At 49.1% G+C, this 19,371-nt stretch overlaps 1 protein-coding gene and 1 long non-coding RNA gene across 2 annotated transcripts; one reads left to right on the top strand and one right to left on the bottom strand.

Annotated features, from left to right (window-relative positions):
• Positions 1-513: 513 nt before the first annotated feature.
• On the bottom strand, positions 514-2,031 carry LOC140611990 (uncharacterized). Its single transcript, XR_012013340.1, has 2 exons — positions 1,231-2,031; positions 514-1,088 (listed from the first exon to the last, which is right to left on the bottom strand). It is a non-coding gene; the product is annotated as an uncharacterized lncRNA (long non-coding RNA).
• Positions 2,032-2,650: 619 nt separating this feature from the next.
• On the top strand, positions 2,651-18,892 carry NMI (N-myc and STAT interactor). Its single transcript, XM_072789171.1, has 8 exons — positions 2,651-2,905; positions 7,123-7,209; positions 8,153-8,248; positions 10,726-10,888; positions 14,357-14,463; positions 14,551-14,737; positions 16,862-16,968; positions 18,487-18,892. The coding sequence occupies exons 2-8, from the start codon at positions 7,129-7,131 to the stop codon at positions 18,670-18,672; spliced, it is 927 nt and encodes a 308-aa protein (XP_072645272.1). The 5' UTR covers positions 2,651-2,905; positions 7,123-7,128; the 3' UTR covers positions 18,673-18,892.
• The last annotated feature ends 479 nt before the right edge of the window (positions 18,893-19,371 follow it).

Below are 19,371 nucleotides of genomic sequence, written 5' to 3'. Positions count from 1 at the left end.
AAAGAGATTAGCAGGAGAGAAGGATACACGTGTGTTTAACACGAGTTTTATGTGTCAGGAGAACCTTCAGGCGGAAATAGAGACCCGAGGGAACAGTGAGGCCTGGGCTCGAATGCTGGACTCACGCAGGCTGCACGGTCACGAAGGAACGTGTTAGAGCAGAGAGTACGCAGCAATCGGAGTGAACTGGGGGAACTTAGTGAATCCTGCATGTTAGGGTTCCTCTCTGTGTCCCTTTGTCTTCAGAGATAAGAAGGCAGGCGCTTCTCAGAGGAAGAGGGTGGAGGTAGGGGAAGAGCTCCTAAGGATCTTGCTCCTACTGTTCTCTGCAACTTCAGTTTAAAATATTCAATATGCCCTATTTTCAAGCAGCCTGTCCTGAAGCCCATCATTAGTGAAGCATCGCTCAAATTGCATCACTCAAATTAGAAACTCTGAGATTTTAATACTTGCTCCATGAAAAAAAGGAATTTAGTGGTCAAATTAGTTTGATAAACTCAAGGTGGAATGAAGTTAAACTTTGTAATGTGTGCTTTATTTTTTTATTTTTTATTTTTATTTTTAATTATTATTATTTTTTTTTTGTAACGTGTGCTTTACTCTCGCCCTGCAGTACCCCCTCCCTCGAACCTCCGAGCGTGCCGATGTGCGTGGTGAATCTCCAAAAGTGAATCCGGTATTCGACATTTCCCAATCCCTTTTGGCCACGGCATTCTCTCCTCCTCAGGCGCCGGGGAACACAGTGTGGAGACACTTGATTTCATGGTTGAAAGTAAAACACGTTACCAGCGTCATCACCCATTAACTGCCTGATTTTTATCGCGTCCGTAAGCCTTGCTGTCTGCATCTGCACACGAGGGTGATTCCTCTGTCTCATATTGCTGGCCAGACCCAGACGTCTAGAAAACGTTCGGGAGTCCCGGTAGATGGACAGTTAGCATCGTTAGTAACCCCAGAGCTGCCCATTCATCTTCAGAGCCGCATCGCCTTGCAGAGCACCGGGCGCCCCAAAGCCTTCCCTCCTGCTGGTGGCCTTTGCCCCTTAACAGCACCCGCCAGTGTCTGGCCGCCGCCCTGCCGTTTATCATCTGCTTGTGAAAAACATAAATGAGACAAAGAAGAAACAAGGCTGAAGTAGGTAACCGTCCAGGGCTCCTGGTCTCTAACATGCCCAAGTGGAGCGGAAGGAATGCTCAGGTGGCAACAGATACGGGCTTTGAGCTTTCTTACCGGGCTGATGAGGACAAAAGTCCTTGTCACGCGCTCCTGTATTTTTTCACTTAGAAAAGCAGCTGCATTGCCATCGGTATTCTTGACGTACGTGGATCTGACGTGTGTTGACCCGGTGTTCGGCCCCCTGCGCTCAGTACCGTGTGGCCGCAGCACTGTCTCCCGGGCTGGGTGCCCCGACGTCCCGGGGATGCACCTGCCGCCCGACCGCTACCTGGGGGCCAGGGCAGCTGTGGGTGCTTCTGGGAGGAGCAGTAAGAAACGCTGGGTTCTTGAAATGAGCCAGATGTTTTAATTTTCAAAGGAAAAGATCACACTTAGGGAAGTATGTATGTATTTGCGAGCTTCCCAACAGAAAGCTGCAAGAGAACCTTCCCGGGCCACGGAAGCCAAGGGGACAGCGCGGCCTTCCCCGCCTGGGGCTCGCAGGTGGCGCAGGAGGCTCAGGCCCGGGCTCGGGGCCCAGCGGCTGCACCTGTCGGCTACGCACCTGCAGGCGAGGGTCAGCGCCCCGGGACCTGCTGCCCCGCGGACGCGCCTCCCCCGGGCCTTCCTGCCTTCCTGCCCACCTTCCCAACAATACGTCCAGTAACACGCGCACAGAAGGAGTGATTTTTCCTTAGAATGGGTGCCCGTGCACCCTTCAGGAATACTTTTTGGACACACTCAAAATGAAAACAAAACGGCCGCCTCTTGCACAAGAAGCCACGGCCCCTGGGGTCCCGGCCTCTCACTGGTGCCAAGGCTCGGCCTGGCGCCCCTCGGACCTGCTGCGGCCCAGCCTCCCCGGCCGCGCCCTCCTGGGACCTGGGACTCCGCGTCCTTACAGGATCCTATCGATTTGTTCACGGAGACCCGGAGACCAGTGGGGGCAGGGGGGGACGGAGGGGGGCCCGGGGGAGGGGAAGGCCCGGGGGAGGGGGAGGGGGAGGCCCGGGGGAGGGGGAGGCCCCGGGAAGGGGGAGGGGGATGGGGAGGCCCCGGGGAGGGGGAGGGGGGCCGCGGGGAGGCGCTGCAGGCTCCGGGCCGCCCCCGGGGGTCCCGCCGACGCCCCCGCGCAGCCCCCGCCCGCAGCGCCCCGGTCCCCGGCCGCCGCCCGTCCGCGGGGAGCCCCGAGGCCGCGGGAAGCGAAAGTGAAAGTCCTGCGGGAGGCGCGCCCCGGGGAGCGAGCGGGCAGCCGGCCTGAGCGTCCGCCTCGGGGTTCCCGCCGCCTCCCGGCCCCGCCGCTCGCCCCGACGGACGCCGCCTGCGCCCGAGGTGGGTGCGCCCTGGGCTGGGGGTGCGGGGGCGGGGCGGGGCGGGGGGCGCCCTGCGGGGCGGCCCGGCTCCCGGGGAGGCCGCGGGGGAGGCGCGTCGGGGCGGGGGCAGCGGCCGGGTCCCCGGGCGGCCCGAGGCGGCCGCGTGCGCAGGCGCCCCCCTCCCCTCCCCTCCCCTCCCGTCCCCGCGCCCGCCCCTCCTGAACCCGGAAAGGCCCGAGTCGCCTCCCGGCCGCGCAGGGGGCCCGGACTCCGACCCCTGGGGCCTCGCGCTCCGGGGCAGCTGCGGGGGCGGCTGCGGGGGCTACGGCCACGCCTTCCTCCTGCACCACCTGCGACTGGGAGCTCCGTCCGGTCCCCGCGGCCCGCGGCACAGACGCCCTGGGGGCAGGCGGGTGACACTGCTGGGGGCTGCCGAGGTGACGGGGGCGCTGCCGGGGGAGGGGCTGCCGGGGTGACGGGGGCGCTGCCGGGGGAGGGGCTGCTGAGGTGACGGGGGCGCTGCCGGGGGAGGGGCTGCCGGGGTGACGGGGGCGCTGCCGGGGGAGGGGCTGCCGGGGTGACGGGGGCGCTGCCGGGGGAGGGGCTGCCGGGGTGACGGGGGCGCTGCTGGGGGAGGGGCTGCCGGGGTGACGGGGGCGCTGCCGGGGGAGGGGCTGCCGGGGTGACGGGGGCGCTGCCGGGGGAGGGGCTGCCGGGGTGACGGGGGCGCTGCCGGGGGAGGGGCTGCCGGGGTGACGGGGGCGCTGCCGGGGGGGGAGGGGCTGCCGGGGTGACGGGGGCGCTGCTGGGGGAGGGGCTGCCGGGGTGACGGGGGCGCTGCCGGGGGAGGGGCTGCCGGGGTGACGGGGGCGCTGCCGGGGGAGGGGCTGCCGAGGTGACGGGGGCGCTGCCGGGGGAGGGGCTGCCGGGGTGACGGGGGCGCTGCCGGGGGAGGGGCTGCCGAGGTGACGGGGGCGCTGCCGGGGGAGGGGCTGCCGGGGTGACGGGGGCGCTGCTGGGGGAGGGGCTGCCGGGGTGACGGGGGCGCTGCCGGGGGAGGGGCTGCCGGGGTGACGGGGGCGCTGCCGGGGGAGGGGCTGCCGAGGTGACGGGGGCGCTGCCGGGGGAGGGGCTGCCGGGGTGACGGGGGCGCTGCTGGGGGAGGGGCTGCCGGGGTGACGGGGGCGCTGCTGGGGGAGGGGCTGCCGGGGTGACGGGGGCGCTGCCGGGGGAGGGGCTGCCGGGGTGACGGGGGCGCTGCCGGGGGGGGAGGGGCTGCCGGGGTGACGGGGGCGCTGCTGGGGGAGGGGCTGCCGGGGTGACGGGGGCGCTGCCGGGGGAGGGGCTGCCGGGGTGACGGGGGCGCTGCCGGGGGAGGGGCTGCCGAGGTGACGGGGGCGCTGCCGGGGGAGGGGCTGCCGGGGTGACGGGGGCGCTGCCGGGGGAGGGGCTGCCGAGGTGACGGGGGCGCTGCCGGGGGAGGGGCTGCCGGGGTGACGGGGGCGCTGCTGGGGGAGGGGCTGCCGGGGTGACGGGGGCGCTGCCGGGGGAGGGGCTGCCGGGGTGACGGGGGCGCTGCCGGGGGAGGGGCTGCCGAGGTGACGGGGGCGCTGCCGGGGGAGGGGCTGCCGGGGTGACGGGGGCGCTGCTGGGGGAGGGGCTGCCGGGGTGACGGGGGCGCTGCCGGGGGAGGGGCTGCCGGGGTGACGGGGGCGCTGCCGGGGGAGGGGCTGCCGAGGTGACGGGGGCGCTGCCGGGGGAGGGGCTGCCGGGGTGACGGGGGCGCTGCTGGGGGAGGGGCTGCCGGGGTGACGGGGGCGCTGCCGGGGGAGGGGCTGCCGGGGTGACGGGGGCGCTGCTGGGGGAGGGGCTGCCGGGGTGACGGGGGCGCTGCCGGGGGAGGGGCTGCCGGGGTGACGGGGGCGCTGCCGGGGGAGGGGCTGCCGGGGTGACGGGGGCGCTGCCGGGGGAGGGGCTGCCGGGGTGACGGGGGCGCTGCTGGGGGAGGGGCTGCCGGGGTGACGGGGGCGCTGCCGGGGGAGGGGCTGCCGGGGTGACGGGGGCGCTGCTGGGGGAGGGGCTGCCGGGGTGACGGGGGCGCTGCCGGGGGAGGGGCTGCCGGGGTGACGGGGGCGCTGCTGGGGGAGGGGCTGCCGGGGTGACGGGGGCGCTGCTGGGGGAGGGGCTGCCGGGGTGACGGGGGCGCTGCCGGGGGAGGGGCTGCCGGGGTGACGGGGGCGCTGCTGGGGGAGGGGCTGCCGGGGTGACGGGGGCGCTGCCGGGGGAGGGGCTGCCGGGGTGACGGGGGCGCTGCTGGGGGAGGGGCTGCCGGGGTGACGGGGGCGCTGCCGGGGGAGGGGCTGCCGGGGTGACGGGGGCGCTGCTGGGGGAGGGGCTGCCGGGGTGACGGGGGCGCTGCCGGGGGAGGGGCTGCCGGGGTGACGGGGGCGCTGCCGGGGGAGGGGCTGCCGAGGTGACGGGGGCGCTGCTGGGGGAGGGGCTGCCGGGGTGACGGGGGCGCTGCCGGGGGAGGGGCTGCCGGGGTGACGGGGGCGCTGCTGGGGGAGGGGCTGCCGGGGTGACGGGGGCGCTGCCGGGGGAGGGGCTGCCGGGGTGACGGGGGCGCTGCCGGGGGAGGGGCTGCCGGGGTGACACGGGGCGCCGCGGGCCGAGGGCCTACCTCGGTGACGGTGGCCGCCGACGTAGTGGCTGGAAACCGCACATTCCGTGCCTGAGGAGCCTGGGCCTGTGGCTCCGGTGCTCCCGGGTCTGGGTTCGAGTCCCGCGCCAGGCTCGCCGTCCCGCGGGCGCTGTGCTCCTCGGCGCGGGGCCACGGGGTCTGTGGCTCAGGTAGCAGGTAGCGGAGTAGAGTAGAGTCTTCACAGAGAAGCCGGGAAGGGCGCGAGCGCGGTTCGGCCGACGTGCTCCGCGCCTCCGGGGGGGGGGGGGGGGCGGGGGTGGGGGAGGGAGCCGCCCCGAGGCGCGGCCGAGCGCGTGCAGGGGTCTGTGTCCCCCCGCGCGGGGCGCCCAGGTCGCGCTCCCAGGGCCTGCGCCAGTGCGGAGCGGCCGTTCGGGTCCGCCCGTCGGTGTCGGAGGCGCGTGTTCTGGACGCTGCTTGTGTGCACAGAACTTTTTTTTTTTTTTTTTTTTTTTGCCAGTTTTCTATTTTTTTTTTTTTTTTTAAGGAGGAATCAATCTTTTCCCTGTTTCTTCTACAAGAAGAGTGAGCATCTAGCTACTCGGAATTTGAGAGGATTATATCACGAACCAGTTACTAAAGTGCTTCTAGGACATAAAGACGTGATACTCCTTTTCTCATGTTTGATCTGGGACCTTTCCATCTCAGTGAATTCATTTGCAGGCAAATGTCCTTTATTTTTTTATTTTTTTTATCTTTATTTTTTTGTGTGTGCCATGGATTCCTTCCCAGTCTGATAAAGCCCGTGGGCCTTTAAAAAAAATAGTTTTTAAATGTATAAAATAAAATACATAGAATTACAAAGGAAGCCGATTATATTGAAATACGATGACGAGAATATTAAAAACATCTTTGACATAGTAAGATATATCGACCCATTGCAGTGTATTATAAGACCTGGTGGTGAGTTTAATGACTCTCATAATTTTGAAGGAAGGTTTTACACAAACAGCATTTCAGGATACCTGCAAGAGTTACAATGATTTTTGAAGATATTTGTGCCATTTTGGCAGCTTCGGTCACAGGTGCTGCAAAGACCACGTGGCTTGTTATCTGTACTCATATGTGAAGAGAATACTAACTTTTAATCAAAGATTATTAGAAGTAAAGATGTAATTTTCTTCCTGTTGAGGTTTGTGGACTAGGGAGGATTTGTGAAAATGTACGTGTGAGGGGCTCCGGGGTGGCTCCACCGGTAAAGCATCTGACTCTTGATTTCAGCCTGGGTCTTGATCTCAGGGTCAGGGGTTTGAGCCCCACCTTGAGCCCCATGCTAAGTGTGGAGCCTACTTAAAAGTTTTTTTTTTTTTTTTTTTTTAAAGAACTACGGTAGGAACGCCTGGGGGGCTCAGGGGGTGAGCGTCTGCCTTGGGCTCAGGGCGTGACCCCAGGTCCCGGGATCGAGTCCCGTGTCAGGCTCCCTGCATGGAGCCTGCTCCTCCCTTTCCCTGTGTCTCTGCCTCTCTCTCTGTGTCTCTCATGAATAAATAAATAATATCTTTAAGAAAAAAAAAACAATGAACTACTATACGTGTAGAGGAGAGGTATTTGAGGGGGGCCTTTTTACTCCATTTACATTTGGGAAATGCAATAGGAAGAATTAGATGTTTAATCAAAACCTTTGAAAAGACCAAAATTGAAATCTTTTCAAATGGGGCATCATATTATGATTAAGATATGAAGCTCAAAGGAATATTAATGCCTGCTATTTTCTATTATTGTGTTGAAAAGCAAAGAATTTTTAGAATTCTTTTATACATTTATAGACACTACAGTTATTTGAAATATAGACTTCGTTCAAATATAAGCCACATGACAATAAAGGCTTTGATGATAAGAAAAAAGTTATAGCAAAGAAGAGGCGTTTCTTCTGTTAAAGGGTAAAAGTTATTTCTTTCTTCTTGAATTTATATATATGTACTATTTTTAAAAATATTTACTTTTTACAATAATTAGGTAATCATGGCACATAAAAGACGTAGGGAAAAACGAGTTTTGGATCCTTGGTCAAATGAAGAAGTAACGAAAAATGAACTAAGAAAGGTAAATATTACTAGATATTGTTAAAATTATTTTATATCTATAAGTTTTGCAGTGAAGCATGTTTTATATGTGTTTGCCTAACATTACTTTGAATTTGGGAAGATATTAAGGTTTTCTTTCTTTCTTTTTTTAGATATTAAGGTTTTCAAGCATTTTTCTTCCATTATTCAAGTCTCACAGAAAGAATCATTTCTATTCTTTCGTTGTAAGGCTTAGAATATTAGCTATCTTTTCCTCCCCTCCTTCCTTTCTTTGATTTGCACCTAGAAGTTAAGGACTTAGTTAGCAATTATCTGATCAGACCCAAGAGGGGAGGGAGACTCAGGTGGCTTGAGCCACTTACCCAGGGCCATATGTCTGGCATGTCTATACTGTGGGAATCACAGGGAAAAAAAAAATTTTAATTGACCCCAAATAACATATGTCTACAATTACAGTACAATTTCCTTATTTACTTATTTTTTTTTAGAAATTTATTTATTTCAGAGAGAATGCAAACAAGAGCTGCTGGGGGTGGGAGTAGAGGGAGATAGAGCCCCAAGGTGAGTCCAAGCCGAGTGCAGAGCCCGACACTGTGGAGTCTCAGGACTCGGAGATCATGACCTGAGCTGACACCGATCAGACGCTCAACCGACTGTGCCACCCAGGTGCCCCTAGCTTAAAAGTGATATTGTTGTCACAAATGGCCAGGAAGGCAGTTAATAAGGTTGAGGTCTGGCTCTCAATCCGTGCTCTACAAAATCTTCTGTGACTTTGGTCTTGTGTGAAAGGTAGTTTCACTGCTTGTATAGAGGAGATAATACTTGTCAGAAGTAGAAGAATCAATAGGTGATGATGTCTTCCTTCGCCTTTATTAGGGTGATAAGAATGTAGCTTCTTGGATTCATTTAGAAGAATGAGGTCAGCGGCTGTTTAATTTTTTGGTGCTGTTTGATTTTTTTAGAGACTAACTGACAGATTCACAAAGGAAAATATTCAACTAAAGGAGGAGATCCAAAGGCTCGAAGCTGAGTTACAAGAGGCCACTAGAAACTCCCAGGTATCTCTAATTATTTTATGTGTCACATTTTTAATTGACACCATTCTTCAGAAAAGCCAATTTAATGATACAGAATTCACCTTTGAAACATTGTGGTCATTGTCTCTCTGTGTCAAATAAATAAAGTCTTTAAAAAAAAAATAAAAAACATTGTAGCCCTTGATGGCACCATGGTTTGTAATAGCTCTAAAATGAAAACAACTCAACTCTCCATAGTAGAATGAATTATTAATTTGAAGTGTATTGACAAAATGGAATACGACACAGTGACAATGAACAGAATAAAACCACATGCAAGCCTCATGGATGAACTTCGTAAGCACAGTGTTGAGCCAAAAAAGATAAACGAGGGCATATCGTATGCTTGCATTTAAATAAGCACAAGAGCAGGGTGTTAGAAGTTAGCATCTGGTTGCCCTTGGAGGCAGGTAGGAACTGCAAGGGAACCAAAGGAGGCTTCTGGGGTGTTGGTCATGTTCTGTTTATTGATCAGGGCTCTGGTCACATGCGTGTGATCACTTTGTAAAATTTCATCTGGCTGTATATTTCTGATAATGCACATTTAAAATTTTTGTATATGCTTTTATTTTTTAATGTATGTGTACGTTAATGCAAAAACAAAAAAAATATTGGTCGTTATCAGTCACTTTTGGATCAAATTATTGGTCTTCTCACTAAATTCCTTTATTGCTCTTCTAATCCAAGTAATTTAAATGAATTTCACAGTTTTTTAAAAAATCGGACATATGTCTTCAACCATTTAAATTCTCTCCGAAATTTTCCTGTATTTGAATTAGACATCACTTTTCACCCCTTTTTGCTTTTCTTTTTTTTTTTTTTAAGATTTTATTTATTTATTTGAAAAAGAGCAAGAGAATGAGAAAGAGAAAGAGAGAGAGAGCATGAGCAGAGGGTAGGGGCACAGGGAAGGGGGAGGAGCAGACTCCCTGCTGAGCAGGAGCCGATGCTGGACTCGACCTCAGGACCTGAGTCAAAGGCAGACACTTAGCCGACTGAGCCACCCAGGTGCCCCTCTCCCCATTTTTGTCCATAACAACTCATTGTTCAGACAAACAAACAAACACCTGTATTTAAACAACTTAAATGTTTAAAACGTTGTCACTTTTTGTTTCTGAAATGCGGGGTAGGATATTGAATATCTGGAAGTGGGGTTCCCGTGTTTATGGGACGTAGGGAACACTCCGTTACCGTCCTGGCTGGAGAGGAGTCACTTCACCCTCTAACTCACGGGGCCTTGGGAACCCAGCCAGCTCAGCCAGTCCAATTTCCAGAGGACTGAAATTGAGGTCTAGAGAGCATAGGTGAGTTGCTCCTGGCCAAGTGTGCCCAAGACCAAAATCAGGCACTGATTTTTTTCCAGAAAGCTCTCGACTTTTCAGAGTATATTGGGTATTTCCACATTATTGGGAAACACTGCCTTTTCTCAGACACTGCCAGTTGTTTTGAAATTGGACTTACAGTAATCAAATTCTACAGAGGTTATGTGTGAAGATACAGGGCAAATGTGAGAAATGTGAAATTAGGTCAAATAACTTATTGACTCTTTCTAACCCCTTTGTGAGAACACAAACATTTTCTTGCAGCGTGTAAAATGATTATGGGAAATAGAAATGCAAACAACATGGGGCGTCTGGGGGGCTCAGCGGTTGAGCGTCTGCCTTCAGCCCAGGCCGGGATCCCAGATTCCCAGGATCCAGTCCCACGTCGGGCTCCCCGCAGGGACCTGCTTCTCCCTCTGCCCCTGTCTCTGCCTCTCTCTCTGTGTCTCTCAGGAATAAAAAAAGAAAGAGAGGAAGAAAGAAATGCAAACAACAGATTCATTTGTGCATTTATATATAGTTGCGTATGTCTTACGAATTTTGTTGGTGGTGTCCCTTTGCATTTTTACAGACCTAAGTTTGATAATGGTTAAAAAATTGATGGGCAGGTGTTGGAGAAAGGGGAATTTAAATTTGATAATTAAAACATAATTCAGGAGACTTTCTTTTGGGATGAAATTATCTGGGTTAGCTATCAAAATACACATGGCATATACTCAACTATTTTATACTGCTTTGTCGTGAACGTATGTCTAATGATTCCCTTGTAACAGAGCCTATTATTAGTACGGTTCTTTAGGAGGTGCTCCTCTACAGGAGTGATGTAGGCTTTAGAATCTAACACCATACAATATTGGCTAGTTTAAATATTGATTAGAAAAAGTGAGAGATTATATATTTATAATTTCATCTGGGAAATAATATTAAAGGATCAGCATCTGATTACATTCCTGAGTACTTACCTAGGAAGAAGTAATTAGTAATTACTAAAGATATTAAGTAAGACTGCACTTGGTATTCTGTGGGATTCTGAAATCAGTGGAGGATGAATTATTGGACGATCAAATCACATTATCACAAGAAGGGCTTAAGTTATTTCTTGTCTTGATTTTAATCAAACATTTCTGTTTAAATTAGATTAAAGAGGATATTCCTGAAACAAAGGTGAAGTTCACATCTTTAGAGAACCCTGAGACTGACAGCCAGTTTTTAAACATCTCCTGTTCATTTCAAGTGAGCTCGCCAATTTTTTATGAGCTACAGAAAGGGCAAGCTCTTATCACCTTTGAAAGAGAAGAAGGTATGAGTAATGTTCAAAAATTTGACTATGTTGGGGATCCCTGGGTGGCTCAGTGGTTTGGCGCCTGCCTTTGTCCCAGGGTGCGATCCTGGGGTCCCGGGATCGAGTCCCATGTCGGGCTCCCGGCGTGGGGCCTGCTTCTCCCTCCTCCTGTGTCTCTGCTTCTCTCTCTCTCTCTCTGTCTATCATAAATAAATAAATAAATCTTGAAAAAATTTTTTACTATGTTGCTTTTGGAAATCGCTGAGACTTCCAAAGAGCTTTCTTAGATATTTGGCTATTGCTTTAAAGTTTTTACATCTATCATCTCATCTCATCTCATCTCATCTCATCTCATCTCATCTCATCTCATGGCGATACCTTGGGGCAGACAGGATTATCCTCATTTGATGATGAGAAAACTGGGACATTAACTGCCGTGAATGTGATCACCTGTTGAGAACATGACGACCCTGGGACTCAAGCCCACGTGTTGTGACGTCCAATACCAGTGTCTCTCTGCTCCACCTGCTACCTCCAAATGGTGTTAGCAAGAATGTCTTAAGCTGATAGAGCTCCATAGAGTTCCCCCAGAGTTCTCACAGATGGCTCCTCTTACGCTCACGTGACCGAGAGGAGAGTTACTATTTATTTACTTATTTTTAAAGATTTTATTTATTTATTCATGAGAGATATATAGAGAGAGAAGCAGAGATACAGGCAGAGGGAGAAGCAGGCTCCATGCAGGGAGCCCGACAGGGGACTCGATCCCGGGTCTCCAGGATCATGCCCTGGGCAGAAGGCAGGCGCTAAACCGCTGAGCCACCCAGAGATCCTGAGAGTTACCATTTACATATTATAGCTAAGGACACAGATTCTTGGGTGTGTAAGTGACTTGCCTAAGGGTACATGACCAGTGAATGGAAAGAGCCCAAGAGTCAGCGATTTGGAAACGGGCCCTGACGTTTGCTGAGTCTGCTGTAGGACCCTGTTCCGAGCCGGAGGCACGCTAGGGAGGACAATCTGGCCTTCAGTGCCAACGTTGCCCATTTCTAGATATGGGATTTGGGTTGGGTTCTTTCTGAATCTCAGAGTTTTCTGACAGGCCTTGAGACAGTGCCTACTTTATGGGGTTGGGCTGAGGATTAAATCAGAAATGCTGTTACACGGTGTCTGACACAAAATAAACAGTAGATGTTAGCGGTCATCATTGCCACTCCTTGGGAGTTTTCCAGATAAGGAAACTGAAACTTAGGAAAGATAGAGAACTTGTTCAAGGTCCATACGGTTAAAAATCGCGAAACTGAGAGCCATACCTGTGAACCCATGCGCATTGTACTGGACCAACAGTCCTCGCAGCAGGTCACTCTCTCCGGCCTTTATTCTTGTATCTGTCCAGTTATGGGGTGGGATTGGACGGTTTTAAGCCCTTCCAGTGCTCAGATTCTGAGAATCTAGGATTATAACTTGTATCTCCTTAGACCTGGTCTGTCACTACAGCCTGAATAGAAATATTAAAAAGAAGAGCATCTTAGCAGATCAGCATATGCATCCACTGTCGGTTCACCTTGGGTCCACCTGGGTCCGCGCTGCAGCCGAGGGCAGAGACGGGGGCCAGGGGCCCTGTGTGGGCAGTTGGCAGTGGTAACGGAGATACACCCAAAAGACAGAAGAGGGGATGTGGGAGGCGGGAATTCTCAGCTGCGTCAGATCACCAGATGTTGGAGGCTGGGGAGGAGGGTGTGGAAGAGAAAGAGGATCATCTAAGGATGACTTCGTTGGCAGTTTCTGTTATTGTTGCCTGTTGTCATTAACAAAAGAAAGTCATAATTCAAGTTATGGAGTCATATCGTGGTACAGTGAGTGTGAATTCCCACATGGCTGCGCCCTGCCTCTCGGCCTGTTTCGTCCTTCAGCCGCGGTGTGTCTGGTTGTCACGAACACATGAGATTTGTCAGGCCGGGGTGGGCATCCCTTATCTTTGTGACAAATTAGTGTAAGCGGCCCTGCATTAACCACTGAAACGTTATAAGCTCTCATGTCCCACAATTAGAAATGAAATGCACACCCACATTCATTTTAAACTGAAATGTCGCTGCTGTCTGGATTTCTAATGATTTGGGGCATAACTACAGTACCGAGCCTCTCCCATGCGCACAGATAAATTAGCTTTGATAGTTTTGTGATTGGTACAGGCTATCATCTTTTTAAATAAATGATCTCAAGACATTCTAGCAAAAGGAGAATTCCTCATTAAACACAGCCAAAAATAAATAAATCAATAAACACAGCCAAAAAATAAAAAAGACTCACACTTTGATGTTCAAGCTTATGTGGTCTTTAATGTGTCATCCTTAGGAAAGACGAAAATGAACATTTATTTCTTTGGTGTTTATAGCATATCAAAGAGGAGTGGCAAATGATAAATAAGATTGTCAGAATGCCACTGGCCCACACAACTTTTTCCGGCTTACTCAATGCCGAAGAAGTTTCTGGCTGTGCTTTAATTAATGCACTAAGGGAATTCTCTCATCATTCTGTTAACAGGAATTCCAAAGGGCGTGTGGCTGAGCTGAAATACTAGATGAATTTCCGAAGCATCACCAGGCTTATCTCTTAAGAGATGAATCTGGAACTTGATGAGATTTTCTACATTATACTTTTTTTCCAGTTTTGCTGAGAAATCATTGATACATAACACAGTCTAAATTTCAGGTGTATGGCATGGTGACTTGCATATATTGTGAAATGGTGACTGAAGCAGGTGTAGCCAACATCTATCTTCTCATATAGATGCAATAAACAGAGCTCTTATAGATTCAACAAAAAGGGCAAAAAACTTTTTTTGCTTGTAATGAGCATGCTTAGGATCTGGTCTCGTAATAGCTCTCCTGGATACCACACAGCAGCGTTAGCTGTGGTCACCATGTTGTACATTACATCCCTGGAACTTATTTATCTTTTAACTGGAAGTTTGTACCTTTTTCACTACTTTGTGATTTTTGCTGATATATTTTGACATTTTGATATTAATATATCTATTTGCCACTTCGGTGACAAGACCATTATCACTTGAAAGTCCTAGGAAAATTTTTTAAAACATTAGATCCTTTAAGATTAAAGGACATTTAAAATACCTATAATAATTTGTTTCTTAAACCAAAAATGAAAACATCTATTAAAATCCTGGCAATTAGGGGGATCCCTGGGTGGCTCAGCGGTTTGGCACCTGCCTTTGGTCCAGGGTGTGATCCTGGAGTCCCGGGATCGAGTCCTGCATCAGGCTCCTGGCATGGAGCCTGCTTCTCCCTCTGCCTGTCTCTGCCCCTCTTTCTGTCTCTCTATGCCTCTCATGAATAAATAAATAAATAAAATCTTAAAAAAAAAAAAGAAAGTTAAAAAAAAAAAAAACGGATTCCAGCTCAAACTTCTCAGCCTTAAAAAATAAAAAAAGATCCTGGCAATTAATACTCCGAAATTATTTTTCAGTTGCCCAAAATGTCATCAGGATGGGGAAACATCATATACATATAGAAGATGTAGATGTGGAGGTTGTGGCCAAGCCAGTTCCATTAAATTCAGGAGTCAGATTCCAGGTAACATGGTGATTAAGGCTTGTTAGGATTCTGTTGGGTGTGAACACTCTTCTCATCCATATTCCTGAACATGAACTGATTTCCCAGGTCCATGAAGAAGTGTCTAAGGTGAAGATCAATGTTAGTGAAATTCCCGACGCACTGCCTGAGGACCAGATGAGAGACAAGCTGGAACTGAGCTTCTCTAAGTCCCGGAACGGAGGTGGAGAAGTGCTGTGTGTGCAGTACCATAGGCCATCCCACAGCGCCGTGGTCACCTTTATGGAGGCTGGAGGTAGTCACCCGTGGAGGCAGCTACGAAAGACTCTACCACTCAATCATGTGCTGCCATTTCTTTTCTTTTCTTTTCTTTTCTTTTCTTTTCTTTTCTTTTCTTTTCTTTTCTTTTCTTTCTTTTCTTTCTTTTCTTTTCTTTTCCTTTTCTTTTTTCTTTTCTTTTCTTCTTTTCTTTTCTTTCTTTTCTTTCTTTTCTCCCCCCCCCCCTTTTTTTAACATGTATTTATTTTAGAGAGTGAGAGAGAGCAAGGCGGGAGGGGCAGGGAGAGGGAGAGTCTTTGGCAGCCCCGTGCTGGGCGCAGAGCCCCGTGGAGAGGCTCCGTCTCACAACTCTGAGGTCAGGACCTGAGCAGAAACCAAGAGTGCGACACTTAAACAACTGTACCACCCGGGCACCCCTATGATCTGCCGTTTCTGAAAGTATTCCTTTTTCTTTTTTTTGGAATTTACTTGACAGCATAATAATAGGGGATTTTTAAAAAATGTTATAAAATGGTAGGGTCCTGAAAATGATTTCTGTGAATGCTACTGAGAATAATACTACATATAACAGGTACTTCAATCCTAGTGCATCCTCATCCTTCATCCTAGTGCCCAAGGACATGGGCATGTATTTCCTCTGAACCGCAGCACAACTCTGGAGATCCGTGTTATACTCACTTTATTGGTGAGGAAACGGAGTCCTAGGGACGGTAAATAACTTACCCCCAATCACAGTGAGTATGTGGCAGAGAAATCTACAAATGCATATATAGAAAACCGTCACTTCCATCCCATCAATTTTGACAGATGAGGGTCTCTTAGGTGGAGAGAATAGATTGAGGGAAGACAAGCTGTTACCTTTATAGGTAGAAATGGATTTTTACTAAATCATCTGAGCGAGATTTACATTCTTATGATTAAAAATATAAAATTCTACAGATGCTTTTGTTAACGTGCCCAAGTGATTCTCCAAGGAAAAAATATCTTACTCCAGTTAATCCAGTTTTTAGGGTTTCTCCTGGGATTGCACATGTAATAGAAATCCAGCGATACAATTTAAAAAACACTGTTTTTCATAAGAGAGTAACACATTCTTTTCAAAGAAAATTGAGATAATAGAGAAGAGCATTAATTTAGTAAAAATGCAGACATTTCACTACACTTCCATTCTTCTACTGTGTAGTTAGTTATGGTTAGTTGAATGTCTTTCTAGATCTTTCTGGAATTGCTGGAGCATATGGTGATTCTATGTTTAATGTTTTGAGGAGCTGCCATACTGCTTTCCACACTGGCTGTAGCATTTTATGTTCCTACTAACAGTGAACCAGGGATTCAGTTTCTCTACATCCTCACCAGCAGGGGCCTGCTCTCAACCACCGCACCATATTGCTCACCCGAGATGGACTGGGGAGAGGAGAAAAAGCAAAGTGATAGGATATTCCTAAGAACTGTTTCCGCTAAACTTTATGCAATCTGAAACATTACCTATTTTCCCTCTAGGAGAAAAATCCTGCTAAAAATAAGTCTGGTTATTCTTTGTGTTAGAGGAAACTGATGAATTTTTGTTATTTGCCTTCACTTTTTAGATGACATCCAACCGCCCCACCCCGCCCCCGTTGATTAACATCATTATATCAGTTTACTGAATAATATTATATATTAGGTGCAGGACACCTAAGTAATTTTATATATAAAAATATAGGAATAAAATAATTTATTATATATTGTGTGTATTGTAAAAAATATATATGTATAGTATTCTAATAATTTTCAATTATGCTTCTTGAGAAACTGGGAAACTAACATGTTGTTAGAATGAGGGGGTTACATTTTTGCAGGTGGTTATTGCATTTTGTGTACCTCAGGGTAGATCTGTCTGAGGCCATCACAGCCCTTGCACTGATTGCAGTGGATAGTTCAAGACGGAAGGATCTGTTTAAACCCATTATTGTTTGGACTTATATTTTTCAAAATACACAATTTTGTATTTTTGTGTGTACTGTGGATCGTAGAATTCTTAAGAACATAATCACTCAAATTCACTGTTTAGTGTGGTGTTCTGTTTGAAGGAAGTTTTAACTTCGGTTAAAAATGTCTGTGATATAAAAAAGAAAATGATTTTTTAAAAATTTACTTCCAGTTGCTGACAAGATTTTGAAAAAGAAAGACTATCCGCTTTATATAAATGAAAACTGCTACAACGTCATTGTTTCTCCATACACAGAAACACATTTGAAACAGTTTCAGGTAAAGTCATCTCTTTTCTTTCATTTTGGGAACTTACTGCTCAACCCCGCCCCACAAAAAATAGAAAAGTTGTGAGTCTGCTAATGTTGAATCTTATTAGTGAGCAATAGCAAAATAGTTTCTTCATATCTGCTTGCTGCAAAATAAGTTTCTCTTTTTAAAAAGTACTTTAATGCAAAACTGTACCATATTCGATTCCTTACACACTTTTTTAAAACCTGAAATTACTCAGATAATGGCATCATATTTTTGCATGTGGAGACATAGCTGCATTTCTCTCATGTCTTTACTGTCATTGGGCATTAAATCTAATTCTTTCCACTCATTTTCTCTGAACTCACTATGTTTACCCTGACCTGTTCCTTTTCTCTGTGGCTTCCTTGGGTATTATTTCTTTTTTCCTTTTTTAAATTTGCAGTAAGCAAAGTTTTATTTCAAAATTGTATTTTGCTGTATAGTTCTTAAAATATGTTATAGAACATCATGTAGGTATTCTTTAATATTTTAACATATTTTTTTTTATTTTTTAATAATAAATTTATTTTTTATTGGTGTTCAATTTGCCAACATACAGAATAACACCCAGTGCTCATCCCGTCAAGTGCCCCCATCAGTGCCCGTCACCCAGTCACCCCCACCCCCCGCCCTCCTCCCTTTCCACCACCCCTAGTTCGTTTCCCAGAGTTAGGAGTCTTCATGTTCTGTCTCCCTTTCTGATATTTCCTACCCATTTCTTCTCCCTTCCCCTCTATTCCCTTTCACTATTATTTATATTCCCCAAATGAATGAGACCATATAATGTTTGTCCTTCTCCGATTGACTCATTTCACTCAGCATAATACCCTCCAGTTCCATCCACGTTGAAGCAAATGGTGGGTATTTGTCGTTTCTAATGGCTGAGTAATATTCCATTGTATACATAGACCACATCTTCTTTATCCATTCATCTTTCGATGGACACCTGGAAAACTTGTGTGGAGGTTCCTCAAAGAGTTAAAAATAGACCTGCCCTACGACCCAGCAATTGCACTGCTGGGGATTTACCCCAAAGATGCAGATGCAATGAAACGCCGGGACACCTGCACCCTGATGTATATAGCAGCAACATCCACAATAGCCAAACTGTGGAAGGAGCCTCGGTGTCCTTCCTTGGGTATTAAACGGAACCCCCCTCCACCTGGTCACCCTCTTGAAAGCCACTCAAATGCTCAGTTCTTAGTTTTGCTCCACATCCCCCATTTATGCGGCCACTCGGTGCTTCTGCTTGCACCTCTGACTGTCTTCTCCTGGTCCTTCTGTCCGCAGCGATGCCTCTTTCCTCTGCTCGTCCTAATGCCACCGGTTATCTTCCCGAAACTCAGACCCGCCTCGGATATTCTCTTCCTGCAGCATCTCCCTGAGGCTCTTGTCTCTTCCAAGATAAGGTCCCAAATATTAGGCAGAGCTTATCAATATGAAGTTTTAGACCTCAAAGCTCTTGGAACGTTTTCTATTCATCTTTTAAACTTTCCTTCTTAGATGTTTTCGGGAATATCGGAAAGGACGGTGCTTCTGACTGGGATGGAAGATCTTCAGATGATGGATGAAGAAATTTTGCAGGATTTAGTTAACATTCACTTTCAGCGGGAGAAGAACGGAGGTGGAGAAGTAGAAGTGGTCAAATGTGCTCTAGACCAACCTTGCATAGCGTACTTTGAAGAATAGAGGCTGGTAGAGCCTCTGAGCCCAAATCACCGTCAATATGTGACAAAATAAATATCCTTTTCCTTTAAGGATATTAAGACCTGAATTCTTTAGTGCCCATTTATTCTTATATACAAAATATATTTCCGTGTTTTTGAATTCCTCTTTGTTTCAAACTCTGGGGCATGTTCACAATACGTACTATGTGCACTGTATTAAAAACAGTTCTGTTTATTCATAAGTTATGTGGATCGGGGCCACGTCTGTTGAAATCAACCATAAGTGATGCAATTGTCCCCCTGCTGTGTTGGCTCTTTTGGTCAGGGGCATGAGGGCCAATTCTCTTTTGGCCCTGGATCCACCAGTATGCAGACTTGACTCTGAACATTTCCCCCAAATAAATGTTATATTCAGCTCTTTGTGATTTTTGTAGACTTTGAATTTCAAGGGACTTCAAGAGCAATCATTTCCCACTTTCCCATTGTGTAGTATGTTGTTCCACAGCCCCAAAAGTATTTTTCAGAGCTGAGTGTGGTCTTTTCACATAAATTTTCTTCGCCCAGAGTGCCAAGTGTCCCGATTCTTTCATCCCCAAGTAGAACTTGCAAAGGCCATAATTTCCCTTCTTTTACACTTTTAATGGAAAGAATAAGGGAATGCCATCCTTGGAATAAAGGGAGAGGTAAATGCAAAGCTAGAGGCTCATCACTCATGCTAGAT

This window comes from Canis lupus, chromosome 20 (genome assembly GCF_048164855.1).
Source record: "Canis lupus baileyi chromosome 20, mCanLup2.hap1, whole genome shotgun sequence".
NCBI lineage: Eukaryota > Metazoa > Chordata > Mammalia > Carnivora > Canidae > Canis > Canis lupus.
This window is presented reverse-complemented; position numbering and strand designations above follow the sequence as displayed.

Bases quoted from the DNA above. Each gene is read 5' to 3' on its own strand.
- NMI (XM_072789171.1), top strand. From the start codon at position 7,129: ATGGCACATAAAAGACGTAGGGAAAAACGAGTTTTGGATCCTTGGTCA. The intron at 10,889-14,356 runs GTATGAGTAATG...ATTATTTTTCAG, and splicing joins CACCTTTGAAAGAGAAGAAG to TTGCCCAAAATGTCATCAGG. The intron at 14,738-16,861 runs GTAGTCACCCGT...ATTTACTTCCAG, and splicing joins CACCTTTATGGAGGCTGGAG to TTGCTGACAAGATTTTGAAA.